The sequence below is a fragment of the Gallinula chloropus genome (assembly GCF_964237585.1).
Source record: "Gallinula chloropus genome assembly, chromosome: 18".
In the NCBI taxonomy this organism is placed as follows: domain Eukaryota; kingdom Metazoa; phylum Chordata; class Aves; order Gruiformes; family Rallidae; genus Gallinula; species Gallinula chloropus.
This window is the reverse complement of record NC_140103.1, coordinates 1,927,967-1,948,239: the sequence shown is the minus strand read 5'-3', so window position 1 is coordinate 1,948,239 and position 20,273 is coordinate 1,927,967. Positions and strand designations below refer to the sequence as shown.

Genomic DNA, 20,273 nt, shown 5'->3' with positions numbered 1-20,273 from the left:
TTGCTACATGCAAGGCCTGTCTTTGATCACCAGTCACATTTGTGCTTCTCTCCATTACACAGGGATCTCTATCTAGAATTTCATCTAGAACTTGACTAGGCAGAAGCTTTTTGTGGAGCCTGGCTCCACAACCAGCCCTCCGTTAATCATAGTCTATTTTAACTTTTGTGATAGTGTTCAGGTTTGGCTTTTCCCCGCTGCTCCTTCCATGAACAGAAGTCAAATGCTTTTTAAGAGCAGACTTGTGTTTAAAATCCATGTCGCAACAATGACACTTGTAGGGTCTGTCACCGCTGTGTATATTCAGGTGATCCTGAAGCGTGCTTTTGGCAGTGAAGGTCTTTAGGCACACCATGCACTGGAAGGGGCGGATGCCCATGTGCCCCCGGATGTGTCTGTTGAGATTCTTCTTCTGCGTAAATGTTTTACCACACTGCAAACACAAGAAGAGTTTGTGCATTTTGAGATGCCTGAGATAGTTCTCAAGATGCAGAAATCCCCTAGGACACTTTGGACACTGGTGCCGCCATGAATTGCCGGAGTCCTCCATGCTTTGGAACCCATTCATCAGACTAGAAGTTCCTTCTGGATTGTCACTGACAAAAGCCTGAAAGTGATTTCCTGACATGTCTGTATTTCTGCTTTCAACTGTGGAATTTATCAAGGAGTGCTGGGTTTCTGGAAAATACAAGTTCGTTTTAGAGGAAGTGCAAGGCTGAGGAAAATGATCGTTGTCCACGTTTGCTACGTTCATAGAATCCATTCTGAAGATACAGATCTCATCATCCTTATATCCGATTTCAACTGTTGATATCTCCGGGGTTTTCGCATCCTTTCTTTCCGAGATCAAGCTCTGCACCGCAGGCCGTGAGACGTCCCCCTTCTCCTGTTTCACCGGGTGCTCTACAGTCACCGGGCTGTCTTCAGAGATCTCAATTATTTCACAGTCTTTATCTAAGACGTCATCCCCGTTTCTCAGGTCAGCGTCAGAGGAATGACAACTCTCTGCAGCCTGATCACCGTTCTCCATCGCAGCGTCGATCTCCAAGTATTTGGACAAGGCTTCCGTACACTTCTCCACAATGTGAACCATCTGCAGGTAACTCGCAGCAGTGAGGTATTTCAGCAGCTCCTTCTTTTTGACTTCCAGAGCCCCCGTGTAACAAGACAGCAGCAGCTTCCTGCCCACCTCGGCGCTCTGCAGGATGGTGATCCGCACCTGCTTGGACTGATTGAGCAGAAACTGATCCCTCATGAAGGTGGAGCAGGCGGCGAAGATCACCTTGTGCCCCTGGAACTCGGTGTCGTTGATGTAAATGGAGACGTCGCAGAAGAGGTTCTGCTGCCGCAGGAGGTTCATCTTCTGCAGCACGGCATCCCCTTGCTGCTCGAACTGGAAGTGCAGCACCTCCGAGTCCGCAGCCATGGCGCCGCTCCCGCGGGGTGGGCACCGGCACCGCCGGACAAAGTCACGCCGAGCCCAGGCCACCGCCGGCAGGGCCCGGCCGCGGCCTCGCTCCGTCCCCGCGGCGGCTGACGGGCCCCGCGGAGCCGCCCACCGCTACCAACGGCCGCTCACGCCCGCCCTCCGCCCCACTCACCGGCCGCGGCCCGGCCGGTCCCCTGCAGCCGGTGCGTGCTCCGCCGCCGGTGCCGCAGCGCCCCGGAAGCGCTTCCCCTCCCCGCCCCTTCCGACAGCGGCGCCGGAAGCGGCTCCAGCGCGGCCGCCCCTCCCACGGCGCCGTTACCGCGGCAGGAAATGAGAGGCGGTGGGAGACAGAGTTAGCAGCACGTTTATTAGAAGACTTGGCACTGCTACAGCGGCTGCCGCCGGGGGACACCGCACCGACAACGGTCCGATAGAGGTAGCAACGTATCGCTGCCCCCGTAAGGCATCTCGGGGAGCAGCTGCCCAGGGGTTCCCCCTCGCCCCGCCGCGGCGGGCGCCATCAGCGAGGACATGCCGAAGGAAAGGCGCACCGCCGGCTCCCGACGCCGCCGGGCCGAGCTCTTGGCTTCTCCCCGGCCACCATCCCGGCTCCCGAGCGGGGAGGAAGCCGCTCGGACAGCCACCGACCCGCCTGCTTTGGTAATAATACGTAGGATAAGACTTCTGCCCAGTCACTGAAGAGGTAGCTAATGCTCAGTCCGTTGAATATACAATCTCAAAGGAAAAACGTCCATTTTGCCTTCTCAACCCTTACCAAGTCAGGAGGACCGAGTACTTTCTTCCCACTGTTTTTAAAAATCGGGAGTTAACGTGACTTCAGAATTCTTTCAACAGTATCTGTTTGTATCACACACTGAGTCTCCCTCCTTGCCTTCACTCCTTCCGATGACTCCAGAACCAAAATCAGCCCCACAATTTTGAAGTTATTTCAACAAAAGTTCAGTGGCAGCTAGCTAAGTTTTGTCAAAAAGCTAGGGGGGAAAAAATGACACTTCAATTTTACCAGTTTCTAACCTGTAAAACACGTCTTCTGAAAGGAAAATAAATTAAGGAAAGACTCATCCCTGATCTATGCAGGAGGCAGTGCAGCTGCACCAAATGCTGCAGGAACATATGCTACACATGTTACCACCACTCAGAAAAGTAGTGAGCCTAAACCTCTGGTAAACCTAAGAGTTCTAGGATTTTCTTCTATATAAAATAAATAAATAAAATGCCAACATTAAAAAAAATCCTAATATATTCAAGGAGTTATTAAAATATTTTTGTAATAGACTTCAGTTACTTTTAGGATATGTAGGAAGTTGTACAGCACATTAAGTTGTGAGACTATCCACTTACCAGCAAATAGTATTCTACACGTTAACACACAGATTATGATAACTGCCATAGTCCTCATCTGAATATGCAGCATCAGTAGCAACAACCAATGGATCTAGTCTTTCACTAATCAGAACATTGCAATGAAGACAACATTTTACATACATGGACAATTACATTTATCTTCTATAATCGAGCTGCCTCTGTATATTCCATTTATAGTAACTCTCACGCCATTTTAATCTGTAATTCAGAGGAAGCATTAGCCAGATTTTTCTTTTTTTCTTTTCCAATACCTCTTCACTTGTCTGTTTCAGAGGGGCAAATCTTAGCTGAACTTTGCGCTGGGCCATCAGCACACTGCCCTCTTATGGCCGTGTTTCTGGAGTCACGCAGCCGTCTCCTGGATTCTCTTTTGGTCTGCAGCCTTTTGCCAGGCCAAAAGCACAGACACCAGTAAGAAGTCACTTTTCATCCAACCGATGCGTCTCACTTGCACTGAAGCAGCAGTCTTCTGCACGTCTGCTTTCTCCTATTGATCTCTGCCACGCTCTCCCCAAATGACCACAAGCAGCCTTGTAACTGAAGGGCTGGCAGTCTCAGCCTTCTCAGACATTGACATCACCACAGCACAGGATGGATTCAAAGCCTATGTATCTTGACCAAATAATTTTTTGGTTTGTTCTTAGGAACCCCCTGATGTCTCTTCATACCAGCTTCAGGTCTACTTCAGCAAGCTGTATTCTCCTTGCTTCATAAATCCACAAAAAACCCACTTCCCAATCAGACAAAGCTCTCAACACTGTCCATTCTGCTGCTACTTTTTCTAACATTTGTAGCTTTTATTCCTTTCTCTGGCAGAATTTCTTTACCGTGTCCATATTTATATGTGGCTAGATTGCTCACTAGTCCCTTACAGCATGTTGACCTGGCTCTGCAAGCTGTTTTTCTCTGTGTCAATCTTCATTTTGACATTAGCATCATAACTTACAGCCAAAAGTGAATAATATATTATCAAAAGTATACAGAAGACTCTGCCTGGAGACAGAATACAAGTGTCAGATGCAACTGTCATGGTCAGTTTTAGCTCAAAATGACTCTGAAAGTGGGTGGCTTTACGAGGAAACACAGTTTTTCTTCCCATGCAAACCTGTTTTTTGCACCCAGAACCTGAATGGTATTTTTTTAGAAGTTCCAGATAGGTAGATTTTAGGCCTAAAGTATTTGCTACAACTTGAAGGAGGTAATGCCCTGACTCCATGTCCATTGCTTACTTCATAGCTGTCCATGTAACAGTTCATGTAACAGTCAAGTACAGTAGTTTAAGAACTCAATTGCAAAAACTGATTCACAGAATCACTTTGCTTTTCTACTTGAAATTATGTGGATTTCTGAAAACGTTCTGCAACATTAATGCTTTTTATCGTCCATCAGCGTAACGTCTGCATAAGGGAATCCTGGCTTCTACACACACGTATCTGAAGAACAAGACCAACTTCTGATAATTACATACAAAACATTTTTTGCTCTAACACACCTTTGGTCATACCTGTTTAGCAGTTGTAACCATACAATAGCAGCCTTTCACTCCCACCCCCCATTCAGACACACAAACAGTACTACACGTAGGTAGGAAGCATAATCTCAGCCTCATGGCAAACCTTGTGGAAAAGAGCTGCATTGGAAGAAATACTTATTCCAAATACAAACAGCAGTTCTCTACTGAGGATCAGCCATTGGATTATTAGTCTATGCTACACTTCAATGTAATAAGAGTGCTGTTCTACTGGGAATGGTGTTCCTCAGATAAGTGACTTACTTTCAGCCTGATTGGGATGCGGATAATTCCACGGCACTTTTGAGAATACGGTATAATCCCAGAATCCCAATTAACATGCCATTCCCGCTACATGTGATGTTTAAGGCGGTGTACAAGAGGTATTGCTGAGTACAGTCAATAGCAATATATTAAACTACAGAAATTGTGCTACCTATACCTCCTCCTAGGCTCTGTAAAACACTAAGGGTCATGAACTATGCAGGTCACTTAAAAAGCTCTCTGAATGTCCAAGAACAACTTCATGTTGTTAATGTTCCTATGGCAGGTATTTCTGTTTCTTCTTTTCAAGTTAACTGACATGTGGCCCTTTTTAGGTATCAAGGGGAGATATTCAAGAACTAAGGGGTGGGGGGCAGGGGGGAGCAAGCATGGAGTTATTCTACAATGCAGCTTTTAAAACAGATTCTTTTCACAGTGTCAAAAAGCAGTACGTCTCCACTCCAGCTTTGCTCTCTATAAAACCAACAACTGTTGTGGCTTATGTGATGCAAAATCATTGGAAGATGGATGATAATTTTTAGTTTTGAAGTTTATCTTGTCTCAGTATGTACACTGGTTAAGTGCCCTTTAAAAAATCCTCGGTATGACAGAGTAAGAAATAGGTCATACTTGCACTCCAGGCATGGGCCTCTCACATTCCAGAGCTGCAATTTATTCCTATTTTGAATAGTTCTATCCAATGACCAGTTAACCCTGCCAAACAATTCAGGGTTTCATCTTTTCCTAATGCATGTCGAGGTTAAAAACCCTGAGAGCTTTTAAGATAGAGTTGACTGGCAGCAGAAGTTCCTTGAAATAGTTTAGAAAGGGCAGAAATGTGACACAAAAATACTTCATTTCAACTGTAGGGGTCTACAGTTATCAGAGAACGATACTTTTAAGAGGTAAGTTTAAATTTAACTATATGGAGTGCTTTCAGTTATCCAGTGCTTTGAAAAAAAAAAAATTGGGTTATCTCAGAGACTTGTCCTCTTTGCTCTTTCCTCCATCTGCCCAAACAGAGAGGGCTCTAACTGCACAGCAGATGGTTTACTTGCAGCCCACAGCAAGTCTTTCAAAAGGTGTTAGTCTTGAGTCTCCTAATCAGAGAGAAATGAAACAATTAACCCCATAATCCACAGTAGAGACACAGACAGAAACCTGAAGGAAGATTGCTATTCACAGAAAATATCAAGTAAGACCAAAAACGATGGCTGAAGACCTGCCAGGTTTTGCAATCCAACCCTCCATCCATCCATCCGTAGCCTTTCCGGGCACAGCACTAGTTTAGGTAAGAGCCCAAACCAACTGTCTGCTCCTCTCAGTCATGATCCCTACAAAGGGCTGGTTTTAATTGCTTAATTGACGCAGGTACTATCGTTTCTTAAACTGAGCACAGCCTGAGGCAGCTTCCCTGCATCCAGTACCTGGCTTGCATCAGCTTGCTGACAGACCTTACTGTCTGTAGCGGCGCTACATGTGAATGAATCGAAGTCCACTGTTATGTCTTGCACGTTCCTTTCATTGGCATTGTCAAAGCTATTTTTACCGTGCAGCTGTTTAAGATGCTTCCTCAGAACGGGCTTATGCGCAAAAACCATGTCACAGTAGTTACACTTATGGGGCTTGTCCCCACTGTGCAGGTTGAGATGGTCCTGTAAGGAACATTTCTGAGAGAACGTTTTCCCACAGATCTTACATTGGAAGGGCTTGATGCCTGCGTGCACTCTCATGTGCCGGTGGAGATTGCCTTTCTGAGTGAATGTCTTGCCACAGAGCAGACACATAAATAGTTTATGCATCTTTAAGTGATTGGCATAGTTTTCTAGGTGCCGAAATACTCTCGTGCACTTTGGACACTGATGGTGCCACTGGAGGCCTTTGTCTATACCTCGGTTGTTAGGCCCAAACATATCTTTAGAGGCCAGGATGATGTTGTCGCTGCCAGCGTAGGAAAGGGCATAGTTGTGGAGGTGGTTTTGCTCTATTTCGCTTGCTCTGTTTTCAACAGTGGAGTTGATAAGAAAGTGTTGAGGCTCTGAGGAATGCAGTGCAGTTTGTTCAGAAGAAATAAACTGGTTCTGATCCTTCTTATTCCTGACTTCTGTTACCTCCCCGATGGACTCCACCTTGATGATCTGAATATCGCTGTCCTCCATGTCCATACTGTCTTCTGAAGGCTGGATACAAGGTGAATCTTGCTGCAGAGAGTCGTCATCTCCTTGATGTTCCTTCAGCTCAGAAGAGTCGCTTTGCTGCTCGCACTCCTTGCTCTCCAATGGCTGCTTTGGTTTTATAAACTTCCAGAGGGCCTGTGTACATCGTTCAACAATGTGGCTCATCTGCAGAAAGCTTGCAGCAGTCAAGTAGTTTACCAGTTCCATTTCAGGAAACTCCAGAATGCCACTGTAACAGGAGAGAAGCAGCTGCCTCCCCACTTCCGAACTCTGCAGTATAGAGATCTTTACATCTCTGGAGTCATTCAGTAAGAACTGGTCTCTTAGAAAGGGAGAGCCAGCAGCAAAGACAATTTTATGCCCATGAACTTCAACATCATCTATATGGACCACGACATCACAAAACTTGTTTTCTTCCCTCAGTTTGTTCATTTTCTGCAACATCGAATCCCCATAATTGTCAAACTTGAAGTGAAGAATATCTGATCTTTCTGACATTTTGGCACACCTAAGGAAAAGCAGCAAGAAAAAAAAAACAAGTGAGAACTTCAGTTAGGAGGGTGTAAGGTAATACTGTAAAACATGGGTTTAATCAGATGACAGACTTTATCTGAGAAATACTCAAGTCCATTACAAGTTAAAAAAAAAATTTTACAAAAAAATTTAAAAATCAAGTTCACACCATTCCTTACATCTTTAACTTTTTTCTTTTTAAATATAATGCAGCTTGATTATATAGTAGATGTGATGTAACAGAAATTCTCCTGAAACAGAATCCTAAACAGTTAGGATAATTTCCATGCTACTTATCTGGAATTTAAAGGGAAACCATGCAAATGTTTTTAGCAGCCCTGGCCCTCGTTAACTTTTCCTTCTACATTAAAACTCCTCAGAGAATTTTGTCTTTACCAAATAACAATGACGTTCCTTTAGCTTCTGGTTCTTGCTTTCCTTTAAATGCCTAAATAGCTTTCATAACAAGATTAATTCCAGGGGAGACAGAACCCAGCACCTGTCAGACACGTAAAGATCCCTCTTCACTTTTTAGCATCTCTCCTACTGTTCCTAGGAGTGACAGTCCAAGGCCAATGGCTGCAGGTCCTCTAGGACACACAGAGTTTGCAGGAATGTTGATACAGGACACGTTGCCCCACTGGCAGTAACTAATTTTGACAAGCCTCTCTCTTAGAAGGGGGGACCGCAGGAATTGTGCGATTTTTGCAGCACTGGTTTTAACTCAGCGTTTTAGACTGTCTCTTAAGGGTTTTTTGTTGTTTGTTGGGGTTTTTTGGGGGGTGATTAGCTTGCCGTGTGTAATTTCTGTATTATTTTTTAACAGATCACAGAAAAAGAATCTTCCCAATGGCCCCTGGTTACATAAATCACACCATCCAGGCTCTGTTTTGAACAGCTGGGGAACATGGGAACTCTTGTTTCTTGTCATCCCTGGAAAAATCACTCCTCTGGGAAGTTTGTTCTTGTTGCTAATATTTGGAATGAAGAACAGTAGATCTTCCATACAACAAACATCAATCTTCTGCCTTTCAGCAGTTCTAAGAGGTGGTAAGATTACACTGATTCTCAATGAAACACTGTTCCCGCAACCCTGCCAGACAACTAGGATTGCAGGAAGTGAAGAAATCACAGGAGGCTTAATGACACAAGATTTGCTGAGATAAAATAACAAAACAAAGCCAGGCCTGCACCTCACAGCTGCTAGAAACACCACATAAAGCTCAATAGGAAGCTTTGAAGTATAGGAATGAAAGCAGACACTGCTTGAAACGTCAGCTCAGAGTACACAGCAGGAACTGGAGTCATGCCTAGTGCAAATGAACGCACAGGATGGGTTCCGAGAAGAATGTTTCTAGAAGTATCTGTTGATAATCAGTGTTGTTTCACTTTGCTGATCAGACATCATTCGGAGACTTGACCTCCTTGCTGCTCTAGCCCATCAAGCACATCTAATGTTCAGCATGGGGAAAGGATTTCAGAAGCCTTCAGAAATGAGGGGCCATGGAACTCCTGGACACAGGGGCAGTGTCATCCTGCAAAATCTACAGAGTAGAGCTGGGGTGTCTCTTAGTCACCCCATCCTCAGTGTTGCCTGTCTCATCCCCATTTCTAGGGCAAAAAGGTTTAATTTCATGAAGCCTTTGGCAGGTATAAACAGTGGCAACAGATCATCATGAAGTGTCTTCAGTGGATCTTGGGCACTGTCAAATTGTTTTATTTTGTTTTCTCCTGTCTTCCCACTTTGGGACACTACAGAAGAGATGCACTTAAAGCACCCATGCCAAGGGAAGAGCTGTTAACCAGACACAACTCCAGCCACTCAGTATTCCTCAGGCAGATTACAAGACTCACATCACAGAGACTGAAAACAGAAAAGACATGACTTGCCTTAACTCAGGCTCAGTTCCCACTACTCCTATCTCGAGAAAGGAAAGCAACACAGTGACCCCCAGACCCTCTCTCGGCAGTGCAGCAGCCCTAGCCTAACTCGTGGGTAGCCCTCCCTGGGGAAGCAGGTGTTTCCTCGGCCTTCACCGACCGGCGGCCACCGGCTCCCGCACGCGTCCTTTCCGGTAACTGGGAGAAAGGGACGGTCCTGGACAGCTCAGCCGAGAGCCCGCGCAGCGTTCGAAGCCGATGCCCGAAGGCGAAGCCCTTCGCAAAAGCGGGGAAAGCGGCTGCCCGCGCCCGGCCCCCCGCCCCGCTCCCGACCCCGCGGAGGGAGGGAAGGGGCAGGTACCTGTAGCGCCGGGCCGCGTCCCCCCGCTGGCACCCGCGGCCGCTCCTACCGCAGCGCACGCCGCGGCCTCCGGCTACGGACCTAGAGAGGGGAGGAGAGCCGCCGTGAGCCGCCGCCCGGGGCTGGGGTCGCGCCGCCCCGGCGCCAGGCCGGGCCCGGCCGCCAGCCGCGCCCCCCGGGCGGCCCCGCGCCCCGCCGCGCCCCCGGCCGGGCCGAGCCGCCCGCCGAACCCGGCCCGCGGCGGAGGCGGGGGGAGCGGGAGCCGCGGCCCGTTCCGGACCCCGCTCCGGGGCCGCCGCCCGCGCCCCGCCAGCCCGTCGGGACCTACAGCCGCCGCCGGAGCCCAGGACAGCGACTCGGAACCGCATTGTTCGGCCGCCGGAAGCGCTCGCGCGCCCTCCGCCTCGCACCCGGAAGCGCCTGGCGGGGCGCCCGCCCCTCCGCCCGGTCACGTGGTGGGCGGTAGCGGCGGCCCAGGCCCGGCACCGGGAGGCGGCGGCGGCGGCGGCCGGGGTAGGTGGGGCTCGCGCAGCCGGCGGGGTCTCGTCCGCCCCGTCCCTCCGCCCTCGGGCCGCCCCTCTCCCGCCGCCGCCCGGCGGCCTCGGCCCGCTCCCGCGGCGCCTGCCGGGTGCGTGCGGGCGCTGTCCCGTCGCCGCGCCGGGGCTTCGTCGCCGCTCCGCGCCCCTGACCGGCGAGAGGCGCGCGGGATCCGGGGACCCCCCCGGCGCCCCGACACCGCCGCGTCCCTTCCCTTCCCCCCCGGGCCCTGTCTCCCTCCCGGCGCGGTGCCCTCCCGGCCCCTCTGCCCGCCGGGGGCCGCGGCCTCGGCGCGGAGCTGCCCAGCAGCAGGCGAGGCTGGCGGTGGCAGCGGGGCCGTGACACAGGGCCGGGCGCTGCCGGAGCCCCGGGCCGAGCCCCGGGTGCGCGGGGGGAGCTGGGTCGGGCCCGTGTTCTCCGGCTCCCCTGACTCCGGGAAGGGGCGGACGGCCGGGGTCCAGCCCGTTCCCAGGACCCTCCCCCGAGCGCGTACCGGAGCCTCCGCGTTTCCCTGCCGCGGCGCTCGCTTCCCGGCCAGGCGTTCCCCTGCCGTGGCCTGGCTGTGTCGGTCGTTGCCTGTTGCTTCCAGGTGAATCCTAAACCGTGTCCCTTCATCCCTGGGTTTGCGTGCCGTGCCCTCCGCGTGCCTCGGGCTTTTCCCCACCCCGCTGGCAGGGACACGTTGGTCTCCCCGCGAACGGCCCCACGAGGCAGCTGTGAGGGTGTCAGGGGTGAAAATCCAGTATAAACAAACAAACAAACCGTGTTAAGCTGGTTTAAAAACACACGTAGGGGGAAAAAACAGTGACAACCGAACCGGTAGCAGTGGCCTTTGTGGTTTTTGTCTGTGTAGTTTTGCTTATCGGAGGCTTTTCAGGGGAGAGGAGAAGTAGAGAGAAGGCTCAGGGGTTTGGAGAGGGGATGGTGTTTGTTTCTCACGGGCACGCTGGAGATGAAGTGCTGCTGGGGGTGCTGTTTCGGGGTACAGCTGGGTTACAGTCCCGAACTCATTCTGTGTACAGGTTTTGCTAAAGCAGGACTTGGTGTGTTTTCAGAGATTTTTTTGGCTGCTTTATTAGAAAATGCAGAACTCTCTGGACTTCCCCAAGCGCTGATTAAATTACCGAAAGGGCTGTATTCCTTTCAAACGCCTCTACTTAACATTTAAAGGTCATGGACCTGCGCAAACTTAGCTTTGTGTACACAGCAAACAAATTAACAAATGGAGCTTGGCATAGGGGTGCCCTTTCCTTTTCCAAATCCAGGTGCAGCAGCTGTTGGTAGCACTGCACCCATCGCCACTCTCTGCTTTTCGGTTTGTTCGCAGCGCGTTTCGGAAGTGTGAGGTTTGTCTGGGAAGCACAGCTTTCTGCTTGAATCCTAATGAGAGAGGAACTCCACAAGCACACCCAGCATCCTCTTTAGAGTTTGTTTAGCCTCTGGCTGCACTGCCTGTATCCCAGTCTCCAGCCCCCCCTCCATGCAGACAGCGCCTGATGCTGATGGGGCGTCAGCCACGCAGCGTGGATGAACCACCCGTTCATAGTGAATTCATTCCAGCCACATTCTTGTGATGGGCTGGCTAGGGCAGTGTCAGCATTTCTTTTATAAACCACGGTTTCCCAGGGTCTGCTGCGTGTTTCTGTGCCTGGAGAATTTGCTTATTAAAAGAGCCTAAAATTAGCTTGTTGTCCTCTGAACAGATAGTTCAAATTAAGATTAAAAGCAGAAATATGTTGGCAATAGCTGTGAATCTGTGGAAGATTGGTGGAACTCTGGTGTTTTGCCTGACTCCCAGCTTTGCAGAGGCTGGCCAACAGTTCACTGGCTGCCTGAGATCTGTGCTTCTCTGCTCTGGAGAAGGCAGGAGGGGGGAAACTTGAGGCAGCTTTATCTCCAAATAAATACTGTTTTCTGGCTCTTGTGGTTAGTGAGAACATCTGTGGCTGTCAGTGTGTTTTAAAATGAGAGAAAAAATGAGCAGAGAAGTTAGTGTTGTAGTTGCTGGGTTTTATTAACTACTCTGTAGTCATCCTGAATCTTTTCTTTCACATGCAATATCCACTGGCTCTGTGTTTTGGGTGCACAGTACTTCTCACTGCTTTTGGGAGTGTGTTTTGTGCAGGGAAAGTGGGTAAGGATCAAACAGGGTTATGCAGGCTGATATTTCAGAGGAAATAAAGGTTGCTACTGATCGATAGCACTATCACATCTTTGTTTTCCCCTAAAGCTGCAGCAAAATACAGGGGGTGTGAATGTGCTCAGAAAAAGTCAAACCAGAGCTTTTCCCATGTGCCTGTCGGTGTGACATCACTTTTGCTCTTACATTTCTTACCCTGCTCACACTGAGATACCTGCTGGGACCACCTGTAATGATGGCCTCGAGCCACAGCATTTTCCAGGCTTCTTTTCAAGACATCCTGTGTATTTCCAAACCAGTAAGTTATGAGCAGTCTTTGAATTGGGGAGGTAAAAGTGTCACAGATGTCAAAGACTGTAAAGAGCTAAGAATCCTAAAGGAGGCTTATTTGTCACCGTGTGGCTTTGCCAAGAGCACTGCAAAGCTTCTGAGCTCTGCTACAAATTCTACTTTTCACCCACTCGAAGATGCTAATGATGAAAACAAAGAACGTGGAACTTTGTATGTGTAAATCGAGCCCTGCTGGGTATTACTGCGAAGTTAAGCAAAAAGCCAGGGGGGTAGAGACAGAAAACAGGCTGTTTTCAGTGTCTTGGCTGTGTGCTTCCCCCTTGTTTTCCATGGTTTTTAACACTGGACTTGGTGGGATTGTATTTTAGGGAATAGAGGGTGCAGGTTTACTTTGCATGCCAAGCTTTCTGACCTTGCTGCTCAAGGTAGCTTCTAGAATCACAATATTCTCCAGAAATTTAGTTAATATTGCTGTATCCCCCACTCTCTGGTGCTTTTTTCATCAGATCTGCTGTAACTTTGTAGATTTTCTGCAGGACTGAAGTACACAAGCTGAGAAGGACATAAATGGGGGGGGGGGGGGGGCACATCTCTTTTCTTCTCCAGCCTGCATCCCTGTTCTCATGCTTATTCTCTTTTCTGCCCAGCAGACCCCAAACTGGAGCACAGTTTGCGCTGTGTTCCCCTCTCAGTTCGGTGCTAAGGGTGCCCCAGCTGCTGTTGACTGAGCTGTAACTGCTGCTTTAAACAGCCTGAGAAATTCCCAGTGGAAACATTGATTTTTCTGCTCACCTTCTGGCTTTTTGTGTGGATATTCAAACCGCTGGCAAAGGGGAGTGCCTTGGAACTGGAGCGAGACCAGCTGTGGTCAGCGGTGCTTTGGGTCACTTGTCACACGTGTCTCAAGGTGGCATTCAGGCCTCAGTCCCTTACAGTAACATAGGGCAGAAGGGTTTCTGCTTTGCTTTCTTCATGTACTGTTTGCCTTAAGCTCTTTTAAGTTCATTCTGGCAGTGCTTAACAAGGAAAATTATGATCACAAGGTCAGGTGTCAGGTACTTGGGAGATGATAGGAAGGTAAAAAATGAATGTTTTCTAAACCTGTGTAACTAATCATGGACATTGATAGGTTTGACTTTGCTGGGTTTGCTCTCCAGCCTTTGAGACTTCAGCATGGTGAGTGGTGTCTCTGTTGTTCCTCTGCAGGTGCTTTATCTCCAGTACAGAAGGGTAGGCTGCCACTGTTGTTTGGTTGCTTTAAAGATAGACAGGAAGATTTTTTAAAAGGTGGTTTGATTCTTGGATCCATACTGTAGCATTGTACAGCCACAGCGAGTGCAGAGCGAAGGTGAGTCGCGCTGGGAATTAGAGCTTTAAATAGGACTGGGAGCAGTGACCCACGAGCCAGCTCTGCTGCCTTTCTCATTTTGCAGCTTCTCCCAGTGGTCTTTTGTGTGAGGAGAGGCCAGGATGCCCCTTTAATTACACAGATGAGCAAAGAAATAAGCTGCTAAAAATTTGCTTCCTAGTTTTACCTAGACATTCTGTCTCCCATAGAGGTGTAAAGGCACCTTGGGGCAAATACTGCATCGTTGTGGGCTGGCTTTGAGTTAGGAACTAAACTGTGCCCAACCAAAAGCTCATGTTTTATATCGTTGGAACAAACCAAAGGCTCTGTCCTTGTAAGGTACGAGATACCAGCTTCTCCTGAGAAACATTTACACTGGGGATCTGTGCTTGGCTGGGGTCTTCTCTCTGCTGCTCTGAGCTGTGAGAACAGAAAGCTCCAGCTCTTGGGCAGGCTGTGGGTGTTAGCGAAGGGCGCTGCCACCGCTCGTGCTTGGTTGTGCTTTTGGATTCCAGAGGAGTCATAAGCCTGCCACACTTAATTGCTCTGCCGGCCTTTGATGTGTGCCCTGCCAGGCTGGGCCAGGGTTTAATGAGCTCGTGGGCTTTGTGTTGTGGGCTCTGCCATTGTGAGTTCTGCGATTCGGGCGGGACGGTCCGTGTGGCAACCTGCACGGAGCAAAGCGATAGTGAGGGACGAAGGAAAGCAAATGCATGCAAGCCATGGGAATATGGAAATTCCAGTTAACTTCAGGCTATATTTTAGCATTTTTGGTATTTTAAGACTGTGCTTTTGCACCTGACTGTTTGAGCATGAATCTGGTGAACCTCAGCAGCCCATTCCAGCACGGTTGGGTAATTGAGCCGTGCTCGCCAGTACATCCCTAATAAACAAAAGCTTACAGTAGGCTGGTTCGTTGTCCCCTTTCCTGTGCTCTCTTGAGTAATTCCAGTACCACTTTTGCTCAATGTAAGGTTGGCAAAGCTGGGCAAATCAGGACCCTCTGCTGTTGCAATTCTGTGTTGTGAAACTCGTGTAGGGGTGCAGAGCCAGCTGTGCTCCGGGATCAAGCGCCGTGGCTGCTCACACCACAAGACTTAAAAACAAGGAGGATGCAAAAGCTTCTTCCTTAATTGAAGGTAATGGTGGTGAAAGGTGTCAGATTGAAAAAACTTTGGGAACAGGTGAAATTAATGCTCCAAGACAGACGCATTGTGCCAAAATAAATTGCTAAATTGATCCTTGCCTTGATGGTCTTTGCAGCTGCTTGTGATCAAAGCCTGGCCTTCTGCTCATGCTGGCTTAGTGTGGCAGATGAGCCTGTGCTCGTTGAATGAAAGCAGTAGAGCCAAGGGGATATTCAGGGTTTGAGGCTTATTTTTATTCTGTGTATCATTGTATTTGGTTTAGTTCCTTTCAGGGGATATGTGTGTAGTATGTAGATGGTGCAGTAGGGAACTTGTAATGTTTTAATATGAATTCCTTAAACAAAAGCACCTTTTAAAAGAGAGGTCTACCCTACCTTTACTATATATATAAAAATCATATATATAGTTAATAACAGATAGACACATACAGTGAGTAGAAATTTTCAAAACATCTGAATTTCTCAAGACAGTAATTCTCATTGAAAGTCAGTGTATCTTAAAAAGTTTGTGAAAGGGATAACTAATTCCTTTCCAGGCTTTTGAAAGCAAGCCCCAGTACCTGCAGGTATGTTGTTATTCATGAACAACCCACCTTCGCTCTCCCTCTCGTGTCGTGCTTCAGCTGCCCAGGGAAAGATGTTTTAGGACCACAAAGTGACTCGGTTGGTAAAGTAATCAGGTTAAAAATAACCCAGAGGGGAAAAAATCATAGTATTGTCCTCCTGGCAGTTTCCCAAGCTGTCTTGGTGGCTGTGGAGAGAAGGGTATAGGTGGAAACAGAAGCAGGCTTTGCTACTTTTGGTGCATTGTTCTTGGTTCATGAGGAATGCAGTGGGCTGTGTTTGTGGCTATTCCAGGTTTCTCTGCTGGGAGCCAGGCTGGGATAGTGCTCTGCTGAAGGGAAGGCATGACTGGAGGCTGGAAAAGGGTTTGGTCACGCTCGGGAGTGTGTGGAGACCCAAGCTGTTGAGATAAGGGTATATTTGGGTTTCTGGGAAATTAATCACCCATTTTTATCACGGCAGTCTGTTTAAAGCCATGGATTCTGAGAATCTGTGCTGTAGAGTTCAAGGTGTGCAGCTGAACTTCACCTTTTGTTCCTTTCTTCAAATGCCTCTCGGTGCCAGTTCCAGCTTTTTAAAACCCTCTGTTGGCTCTGATTCTCAGTGCTGATCCAGCCTACGCTGTTCTTCCTGCTTCTTGGAAGCCTTTTCTTTTATTGTTCCTTACAGTACAGAAAATTCCGCATAAATTCCCAAAAAGCTCCATGTCCCAAGTCTTTAGAGCATCCTTACCACAAAGGATCAAGAGTTAGGTCTGACTCTTACTTTGGGGGACGAGCACGTGCCTGCAGTGTGCAGTGAGCTCTGAAGGCAGCCAGATAATCTGAATGGACTTCATCGTTCTGGCCAGAACACGAGCTGGTTGTCAGCAGGCATGGTGTGTGTTCCAAGGGCCTGTTTTGTGCTGTGTGTGGAAAGTGGTGCCTGACATAATTGTGAAATACTGCAAAAAGATTCAGTAACTCCCCTCTAGTGAGCTGTGGAAACCAGGTGTCTAATAGTAGTGTGCTCCTTGGCAAAATCCGAGCAGGGCCGTGAGCGTGAGCCAGGAGGGTTGTACCTTGGTTATGCTGCTGGATGTTTTACTTTATAACTAGTCAGCAGGTTTCTGACAAACATTTGAGCATTTCAGCCTGAAGTTTTATATAAGTATTTTTATGATTTTTGTTTTTCAGGAGTTTATAAAATATTTAATCTCATTCATGAATCGAACTTCCTTTTTAAGTCATGGATGACAAGGCTTCTGTTGGAAAAATCAGTGTCTCTTCAGACTCGGTATCCACTCTTAACAGTGAAGATTTTGTCTTGGTTTCCAGGCAAGGGGATGAAACACCATCTACAAATAATGGTAGTGATGATGAAAAAACAGGACTGAAGGTAAGAATCAATAACCTGAGTTTGTTCCCTATTCTTCTAAATCAAACTAACCGTAGAGAGCTTAAAGAGGGACTTCTTTGTTGTGGAAAACTTGACAGAAGGGAGAACTTATTCAGGAATCGATTTTGTCAGTAATTTCTGCATTACTTTTGCCAATGTCAGAGGTGATAATTAGGTTTGGAGTAAGAGCTCTCTCCATCGCTGCCTGTGGAGTTTTTTCCCACTTTCAGAATCCTTCATGAAGGGCTTAGGATGGAACAGACTGACTGCCAAGAACATGGAACTGTGATTTAATCACAGCTTGCAGGTAGACAGCAATATTAACACGCATTTGATTTGACCATATCTGTTAATTCAATCATATATTAAAGTTTTCCCCAATGTGAAATGTTCTCTTTAAGAGCTGCAGAAGTGTCATTGTAACTAACAACGTGCTGTGACTTGGAGAATACCAGCCTGTATGGTAGGCTTGTGTTAACTGGCAGGGCAGAAGGGCATTGACATCTTCTCACTTTTAGAAGTGCTGCTCTGAAAGGAGGCCCTTCTCACTCTATTTTTCTTTTCCTTTCTTTCTTTCTTTCTTCCTTTCTTTCTTGGTTTTTTTTTGGCTACTTAAAATCTTTGATCCCACTTTGTCTTCCAGCAGCCTTTAAGCAAAATGACATAAGGTGTTTGCTCCAAATTCCATGTGTTAATATGTTGAAAACCAGACCTTTCCTAGAGTGAGTCAAGTTAGTGTGTTCTTTGTCGGAGATAGAAAGAGATATGTCACCACTGCAAGACTGTACTGCTGTGTCTGTGTCTCCAAGATAATACCTCTAAAGATAAGAACTCAGGTGTTCTACCTGTTGTACCGGGTGTTCCTCTTTTCCTTAAGAGCAGAAGGTGTAATAGAGACCTGATTGAAAGTTTCATCTCACTTTTACCTCCCAACCACTTTGTTTTTCTTGTGTTCACTTGAGTCCTGGGCATGATGTGCCGTTACAGTGGCTGTTTCCTTTTACACAAGACTTAAGCTGAGGCTCAAGATCTTTTGCTTAATCTGGCAAAAATGTTTGCTTGTGTTTTATTGCTATTGCAGAAGATTGCCACTTCACATCCTAGAGTAATCTTTAAAAAGATGGAAATTTTCTTGAATGATCAGCCTGGTGATCTGTGAAACCTGTGGGAAGACTGTAGCCTCACACTTGTCCTTCCAGATGCTGCAAACACCAAATGCTGAAGAATTCAGAGTGGTGCCCGTAGCGCTGCTTCCCTTGAGAACGTGTGTGTGACTCTGTATGTGATTAGCTCCCACAATTGCATCATTTGAGACCCCAGGAGACAGACATAGACAACCAGATTTTCCTTTCCATCCTGTTATTGCCAAAGAAAATTTGGAAACACCAAGTGCCCCAGTCTGCAGCTCTTCCTGCTCTGCAGGGGAGCTGTGCACATTGCCTCCCGGTGTGAGAGACACGGTCTCTTGACTAGGCCAGTCAAAGAACCTGAAAAGACTTGTACATAAAGTCCCATCATAAAGCTTGCAGATATGTCAGTGGAGAATATCCTTAATCATTTTCAAACTGACTCCTGAAACTTACTACCTGAGTAGTAATAATAGTAAATAGTAGTAAACTTACTACCTAAAACACGTGTCCGGTTCCAAAGGGGTCTGTAAAATGCTGGCTACAGGTACCCTCTTTCTCTTGGTGGGGAGAGACCGACAGTGATGCTGTCACCTCCGATCATCAGCATTTGTAAAGTTAAGTTCTGCTGTTCCCTGATTTGGCACTGAATGTCCCAGAGCTTTGCAGGTCTTAAAGATAAGCTGCTTTATGAGTTTGGTGCCAAGACTGAGCACAATCCTTGAACAAAGTGATTCACCTCGGGCCTTTCCGGCATTTGGGAGTATGTGCTGTTTGGTGCTGGCTGCAATCTGAGCGCGTAAAGGAAACATTATACCTTAGATAAGCAGCCTTAATTCTCCCAGGCAGGAATCTTCCTGTTAACCTCCTTCTTCCTGCATAAAGAGGTGAGAACCTTTAACAGAGGAAATGGGAAGACCTTAGTTCTTAGGGACAGAAGTGATCTTATGGTGTAGTTCTCGAAGGAAAGAGTGATGCTGCCCTAGAATATGGCTTTGTTCTTGGCAGCTTTTTTTCCCCCCAGCCTGCAAATAGTCCTCAGTAGCCAGTTTTACTGTATTATTAAACTGTACATGTGTGTGTGTGAAGATTGTGGGAGATATGTTAAAGGTATGTTAAAGGTACTGTCACCATGATAGCTGAAAGTATTTAACAGTATATAGAAAATGAGTATTAACAGTACAATCTGCAAACCAGGGGATGTGTTTCATAGGAACACATAAGTTTTTTCAGAGAGAAGCGGTTGCTTTGGTGTTTATAAGTAAGTTAATTTGTATAAGTCAAACCCCATTTGCCTTGATGTGCCCACTAAGTAAGTTCAGGTTCCTGTGTGAGCAGGTGCTGTTTTGGGATGTTCTGCTGCTTCAGGTAGGCACTTTGAGGATCTTACACTTGCTGAGCACAGTCTGTGGATGGTGCTAGAAGTTGAGGCTTATGTTTGCTGAATGTGTTGGCTCTGAAATTTGTAAATCTAACCTAAGGTTCTCATTTAAAATTTGCTGATAGGCTACAGTTTCAGGAATAATGCCCTGGACTGAATTAATGCAGTTTTTATTTTTGCTCTTACTCAAGTCCCGACAGAAACATTTCTTCTGAATACAATCAGGCACCAGATTATTCTGCAGCTGGTTCATATTCATACAGGTTTTTGCTTTTTGTCTCTGCTGCAATACATAGTTCAAACTATTTTAAAAGGGGTTGTCAGTGCTCGTTTTCCAGAAATAGGATTTAATTTGCTAGCTGTCTCTCCTTCCCAGTGTTGTTTCCATGTCTGCTTTTGCCCACTGCCACTGGGACTGCAATGGATTTTGAGAAGCCTTGCTTTTGGAGCATGCTGTAGGACAGGAGTTCTCCAACTACATGGAGTAACAAGACCTCTCTCAGCAGAGGCCAGCAGCACGTCTTGGGAGAAGGGAATAAGCTATGGCTCTAATCCATCCCCTGTGTTGTGTAAAGGAAGCTTGGAAGGAGGCTACTAACATTTGAAGGTTAGGCAGAAGTAGCTTCCAGTTGTGTGGGAAAGGCAGAAAGCAGTGACTGGGGTAAATGGTTTATTTCCACCATCTCAGACAAACTACATGAAGGCATTTGTGAGATACCCACCTGGTTTGTTGTGCCCTTAGTTCTGCTGCACTCTGTCATGCCTCCTCTTACTGGGGTCTCTTGGGTTGCAGCACAGCTTGTATCTCAATTGCTAAGAACCTTTGGCCTTAGTCTTAGT

General features: G+C 47.4%; 3 protein-coding genes across 3 annotated transcripts in view; 1 reads left to right on the top strand and 2 right to left on the bottom strand.

Moving 5' to 3' along the window:
* On the bottom strand, positions 1-1,426 carry ZBTB6 (zinc finger and BTB domain containing 6; the record flags this gene model as incomplete). The annotated part of the gene is made up of 1 exon (XM_084272561.1): positions 1-1,426. The coding sequence occupies one exon, from the start codon at positions 1,424-1,426 to the stop codon at positions 143-145; it is 1,284 nt and encodes a 427-aa protein (XP_084128687.1). The 3' UTR covers positions 1-142.
* Positions 1,427-5,947: 4,521 nt separating this feature from the next.
* On the bottom strand, positions 5,948-9,889 carry ZBTB26 (zinc finger and BTB domain containing 26; the record flags this gene model as incomplete). Its single annotated transcript, XM_084272515.1, has 2 exons — positions 5,948-7,274; positions 9,522-9,889. 2 exons carry the CDS (start codon positions 9,887-9,889, stop codon positions 5,948-5,950), a joined length of 1,695 nt encoding a protein of 564 aa, XP_084128641.1.
* A 6,886-nt stretch (positions 9,890-16,775) lies between these two features.
* The window catches only part of RABGAP1 (RAB GTPase activating protein 1), a gene marked incomplete at its 5' end in the record, with an annotated part of 60,044 nt that continues 56,546 nt past the window's right edge, over positions 16,776-20,273 (top strand). Inside the window, one exon of the mRNA XM_084272585.1 lies at positions 16,776-16,925. Coding sequence (XP_084128711.1) covers positions 16,776-16,925 — 150 coding nt within the window. The remainder of the gene's footprint in view (positions 16,926-20,273) is intronic.